This window comes from Cyprinus carpio, chromosome B22 (genome assembly GCF_018340385.1).
Source record: "Cyprinus carpio isolate SPL01 chromosome B22, ASM1834038v1, whole genome shotgun sequence".
Classification (NCBI taxonomy): Eukaryota; Metazoa; Chordata; class Actinopteri; order Cypriniformes; family Cyprinidae; genus Cyprinus; species Cyprinus carpio.
The window spans coordinates 29004145-29010969 of NC_056618.1; the positions used below are offsets into that span (position 1 = coordinate 29004145).

At 29.1% G+C, this 6825-nt stretch overlaps 1 protein-coding gene across 1 annotated transcript in view; it reads left to right on the plus strand.

Annotated features, from left to right (window-relative positions):
- The window catches only part of senp7b (SUMO specific peptidase 7b), a 38228-nt gene extending 36606 nt beyond the window's left edge, over nucleotides 1–1622 (plus strand). The window contains exon 22 of the mRNA XM_042748748.1: nucleotides 1343–1622. Within this exon, the coding sequence (XP_042604682.1) occupies nucleotides 1343–1476 (134 nt within the window). The 3' untranslated portion in view covers nucleotides 1477–1622. The remainder of the gene's footprint in view (nucleotides 1–1342) is intronic.
- Nucleotides 1623–6825: the final 5203 nt, after the last annotated feature.

A 6825-nucleotide genomic window follows, 5' to 3' on the forward strand; every position in this document is an offset into this window, starting at 1 on the left:
AAAAAAAAATATATATATATAATATATATTTGTATTTATTTTATTTGTGTTTATTTTTTAAATAAATATTCAAATATATGTTTGTGGATATGTAAAATGCATTATATTTAAATATTTTAAATATTAAATATTTATATTAATATAATGAATGTTGGATTACATTAACAATATTACATATAATGATATTTTATACAATATCAACTTAAAATTAACAAATATATATATATATATATATATATGTTTATATTTATATATATATATATATATATATAATATATATATATATATATATATATATATATATATATGTATATATATATGTATATGTATATGTGTGTAAATCAGATGATATCAAATCATCATGATATGATATTGATTCTAAAACCCAATGATTCGATTTAGGAGTATATTGAGCGATTTATTGATATTATGATATTATATACCTACAGGTTTCTTATACCTTTTCCAAAGTAAAATTCAAGCACTTTCAAGGTGCATTTTTTTAAGCTTTTCCAGCACTTTACAGCTGTGGTAAATGACATATTTACATGCATACTTGAGTTCTCCACTTTAAATCACATGTTATTTTCCATATAAAAACCTTGCATATAACACTGCCTAATATAAATAGCCAACATACAGTATATAAATTATAGAGTTTAAAAAAAGAAAGAATTTACAGGGTATCTGCAGGATTTTTTTAAATAAAATTGAAGGCTTTTTAAGACCTGCACAAATAAATTGAATACTGTATGAGCGTGGTAGGGCAATGCGAAATCACAAATGTATCCTAAGTGTATAACAAACATTTATCTGAAATTTGTGCATCCTGTACCCCAACTAGGACATTCACAACAATAAATACACTTTTTTTTTAAATGATAAAGAAAAATAAATTAAGTCACACAAGAGATCAGTAAGCTTGACATGACAACAGTCAAGAAAGTCTTTCAAGATGTGCTAAAACGTGCAATGTTTAAAAAAAAAAGTACAGAACGAATTTAGAAAAATAAAGCTCTTAAAACTTAATTTGCCTTTTTTTGGCTGCTACTATTTGTTGCAGTCTGGGTCTCATGCAGACATGCAAGACTAAGTGCTAGGAATCTTTTCCAAAATACAAGCAATAGCAGAAAAAATACAAATGACGCAATGAAATAGTATGCCATCAGTATGTGTACTGTATATGTTGCATCTGTGTAATGTTTTGTTGGTATTTGCAGTCTTACTTTACGCCAAACGGCAGTTTCACGTAGTTGTAAATTTGTCCTTGATTCGTTAAACTTCCGTTCAACGCTTCTTTGTGTTTTTTTTTTTGTTTTTTTGTTGTTGTTGCTTTTGTGTAATTTTATACTCCCGCTGCGATTGGAGCATTGGTTTCCGAGGAATCAGGTGCGCAGGAAGAGGGAGGAGCTACGGGAGCTGGTGCTGCAGCTTTACCGGAGACAGGGGGGCGGGGCTGAGCAGAGCGGCAAATAAAAACAGCCGGAACATGTCCTTTCACTAAACTAATAATTAGGGCCTTTTGTTTTGTTTATTTGCTTGTCCTGTTTTATTTTATTTGGTTTTTCTACTGATTAACAGATAAAGGATATATTTATAATTTAACTTTTTTTTTTTTTTTTGTATTATGGTTTTTTTTTGTTGTTTATTTTTCATCTGTTTTATTAATTTCCATACAAACGTAGGTTTTTGAATAAAAAAGCTGAGTATTTCAAATTGACTTGGAATTTTGATGTGTGTTTATAAATACATAATTGGATATACAAATCTGCCTTTTCCCCCACAATTGCAAGTTTTTTTTTTTTGTTTTTTTTTATCTCATTAGTCAAGACTTTTTTTTTTTTCAATTGCGAGTTTTTATCTCACAATTCATAATTTTATCTCGCAATTGCGAGTTTTTAACTCACAATTAATACGTTTTATCTTACAATGTATGTTTTTATCTCACAATTCATACTTTTTATCTTGCAATTGCGAGTTTTTATCTCATAATTTGGACATTTCTTCTACAATTGGGAATTTATATATCTTGCAATACTGAATTTATATCTCACAAATCTGTTTTTCTCACAATTGCAAGTTTTTATCTCAGAATTCAGGCTTTTTATCTCGTAATTTGGACTCTATGAAATTGGGAATTTGTATGTATATATATATATATATATATATATATCACTTTAATGACTATATCTCACAAATCTGCCATTTTCTAACAAGTTAAGCTTTGTATTTCACAATTGCTATTTTTATTACATAATTCAGACTTGCGTTGTGTTTTAAGTTTTTATCTCACAATTTGGACTTTTCATAGAATTGGGAATTTATTCTGTATATTTTACGATTCTGATTTTATATCTAACAAATCTGACTGTTTTTCTCACAATTGCAAGATTTTATTCAACAGTTCAGACTTAGGTTGTGTTTCAAGTTTTTTTCTCACAATTTATATCTCACAAATCTGTTTTTCTCACAATTGCAAGTTTTTAATCTCATAATTCATACATTTCTTCTCAGAATTGGGAATTTATGTGTCTTGAAAGTTTATGTCTTACAAATCTGACTGTTTTTCTTGCAATTGCAAGTTTTTAATCTCACAATTCAGACTTTATTTCGCAATTACGAGTTTTTATTCCATAATTTTTGACATTTCTCAGAATCGAAATTTCAAGAGTTTATATCTCACAAATCTGCATTTTTTCGCACAATTGCAAGTTTTTTCTCAGAATTCAGACATTTTTTTTCTTTTCAGAATTGGAAATTGAATGCATCTATGTCACAATTTATTATTTTATTTTTATTTTTTCTTTGGTGGAAACACGCTTCTGGGTAGTAAATGATTAGATGTGATCTAGATTAAATAATCAGATTCAAAAAGTGAAGGTAAAAAAGTAATGGAAGTAAATTCCAAAAGTAATGTTCATAATCAGATTACAGTTACTTTACAGTTACTTTTTTATGGATTACATGATTACATTTTATTCACACAATAGTAGCAAGTTATTTAAAATTTATTGGCTTTATATATAAAACAAAATATATGTACTGATTTAAATTTTTAACACTCTGGAGTGAGTGACTGAATATTATTGATGTAATTATATCACTGACGGCCACAGCTGGAAGCAATAGTGCCATCACTACAAACAAGCATTGTGTTCCTGAGAATTCGAGCAGTACTGGAATCCCCATAATGCACTTATTTGCCCCATTAAAGAAAAAAAAAAGAAGAAGAAGAACATAAAAGCAGCCCTTTTTCCACAGGCACACAAAAACAGGAGTGTTTGTGATGAAACTGAAACAAAGCATCGGCCCGCTTTCACTTGTGTTTGTATGAGTTGGCCAGAGCTCAGCTGGACCCCTCACTGCCTACTAAAATAATAATAAACATCATAAACTTTATTTAACCAGTACCTGGCATATATTTAAAATGCTTTTCATTAATGGAAAACTTTAAAAATGGAGAGGGATGAAAAGAAATGAAAGCCTTTTTTAAGAAAATTAAAGTTCGCTTTGACTGTACAGGCATTATCAGCCCCCGCTGGGCTACTTTAAGCATTTTGTTGGAAAAAAGGTTTGATGGCCAGTGCTGATTGGTTTTTCGTGTTCATTTTTCTTCCAAGGAAAATAATTATACATCTAGACATGTGTATTAATTGGATGCATGACAGTGAAGAATTAAGTATTTAGTGCTAAATGGAAATGTTTTTCTAACTGTGCAATTTGTGGCTCTTTCACGTTTCATATAAATATATATATATACACACACATACACACACACAATATATAAACAGATTTTCTTCAAAATATAGTGTCTTTTTAGAATATTATGTTTTATTTCATGTTGATTTTAGGGTGAAATTTGCCCATATATTTCATATATTTATCATATAATAACTTTTACTAAAAAATATCATTGCTATATATGAAGCTGGTCCTTCATTGAAAAGTAGTGTTGATCATGAACGGACCGGGATTTGGAGGAGAGCAGGCGTGCGTTGGCCCGGAGCAGATGGGAATGGGATTTAAAGCAGCCGCTGCTGGTTGTCCTCTCTTTCTCTCACTAATTCAAGTGTTGTTAACTGGAAGATTATTCCTGAGGATAGAGAAGGATTCTTCAAGGAAAATTAAGAGATTATTGCTGTGCCTTTACAGGAATGCCAACTTGCCATATCTTTATTTTTGTTTTATGTGTATTTTTATTTTTTATTTTTTTGTCTAAAAATGTCCCTTAAAATTCACTAGACCTTTTCATTATTTCCTGTTTTTCCATTCTTGTTTTATTTGATTTATTTATTTATTTATTAAATCGTAGAGTGGAGTTGTTGTTTTTTATGCACTTTTCATTCAAATTGGTTTGCTGATTATGTAATTTCTCAATTTCAACAATTAGAAACGTAAAATAGAAGACTTGTGGACACCCGCTGTATCCAGTATATGATTTGTGTTTATTAATAGAAGTACTGAGCCTCCCACATTAGAGTTGGCCTTAAACTCCAGGCCTGACTGGGGTACTGTGGTGGGATTTAGGATCAGTGTTGGGTTTTCCTCTAATCACGTCTGACAATGGAAGTAGCCTGATTGAGCCGATGTCAGGCCCACTGCTCCAATTTTACACTATACGGCCCTAGATTAGTTAATCTGGACTAGAATCTGAGATTAGAGCTGAATTAGACGCTCTGAAAAGAGGAGATCTCGCGTGTCCCCTCAACCCTGCTTTATACCCCATAATCTACTCTCACAACAAGGCTACTGATTTCTGGTTCTGTCCTAGGAGCTGACCACGGGACTATATATATATATATATATATATATATATATATATATATATATATATATATATATATATATATATATATACACACTGTATATATAGTAAATAATCAAAAAATGTATTTTGTTATTATTATTATTATTATTATCAAAATTATTTTAAAATAGCTTCAGCAATTAGATCCTTATTTTAGTATTATTAATAATAATAATTAAAAACAGTAAATAATTTAAAAAAATGATGATGATTACTACTAATAATAATAATCATAATGTATGAATTAATTTGGTTATGATTGTTATCATCATCAGCCTCATCATCTTCATATAAATTATTTTAATAGCTTAAAAAACAGATGCGTGTTTTAGTATATATAAACTAATAATAATAATTAAAAATAAGAAATAATGTAAAGATATATGACATGAAATGATAATAGTTAATAATAATTATTATTTTTTATTATTATTATTATATCAGTTATTTAAAATTATTTTAGCAATCAGATCTTTGTTTTAGTAGCAGTAGTAGTAGTTAAAAATATTTTATTATTTATTTATTAAGTATTAATTTACAGTATTATGTCATCAAAATTTATAGTTTCTGCAAACACATTCTTGTTTTTGTGGTAATAATAATAATTATTTGTTGGTATTAATAAATTATAATTTATGATAATTTATTTTTGTTATTATAATTTATATCACATACATGTAGTTGTTGGTTTGTTTGTTTAAATAATGCTAGCTTGTACTTTATTCAAAACATTTAATATACATAATTATTAAATATATAAATACCTAATTTTTGTCAAAATGTCATTTTCTGTTTTTTTTTTTTCTTTTCTTTTTTTTTCTTCAAGCCCAATAGCCCACATCCCCATTCACTTTCATTGTGTGTAATAGAACTGCCAGAAAATCTGCAAAACATCTCCATTCAATATATTGTGGATGAACTATTTCTATAAGAAGTGCATATGAACTGTAAGTGGCTTTCTGATAAATCATATCAACCGAGTACAGTAAGTGTGAATGGAAGTGACTGAAGATGAAATGCTTATCTGGCTGTCTGGAGAGTCCCCCAGATCTCTGCCGGGCGAGCGTCCAACGACTTACCATTTTATCCAATAACTAAAGTCTAATCATTAATCCTTCTCGAAATGTCACCGTCACTGTCTGGAGCTAACTGTGTCCCTTGTACTCAACATAGTTTTGCAGACAAAGAAAGTACAAGGTTTGTTTATAAATAGGTCTGTCTGAATTCAATAGGTCAAGGTGTTGGAGTGCTGCCGTGTTGACCTGCTCCAACCCTTCCTTTGTCTTTCTCTAAGCTATTTTAATTCAGGACACCAACTGATACACAGGTGAAGCCAAAGTTACCTAAACGCTTACACAACCTCCTGCTGAAGTGAGAAGTTGTGACAAGTGGACCCATGACTATTGTCATAATGTCTATTACCAGAATGACTGTTCAGCTTAATTATCATCATCATTTGAAAACCTTTTTAAAAAGTCATAAAGGTCACATGAAACCATTTTAGAAACTTTTGTTATCTTAACTTTGTGTATATATATATATATATATATATATATATATATATATATATATATATATATATATATATATATATACATATATATATAGTTTTTATCTGTGTTATCATATCACTAATAATTGTGAAATTATTGAAAAGTGTTTTCAGTAAATGAGTAAAGCTGAATTAAAACGAAAAACTATATAAATATTTAAGTTTAACTGAAATAAGTTTCTGAACTAAAAATAACAAATCAAAATTTTATTAAAAAAAAACATAAAATAAATAAATGTGTGTATGTGTGTGTGTGTGTGTGTGTGTGTGTGTGTGTGTGTGTGTACTACAGAATGGAATGTGAATTGAGATGTGTTAACAAAATTAGGAATGCATTTTGGTGCATTTTTGGACATTGTTAGAAGGACGAGTGAAAGAATGAAAGGTGGAAGAAGTGAAAGAGAAAGAGAACACTAAGCTACAGATATGGCAGATGTCACACAGGATTTGATCTGTCACACCCACC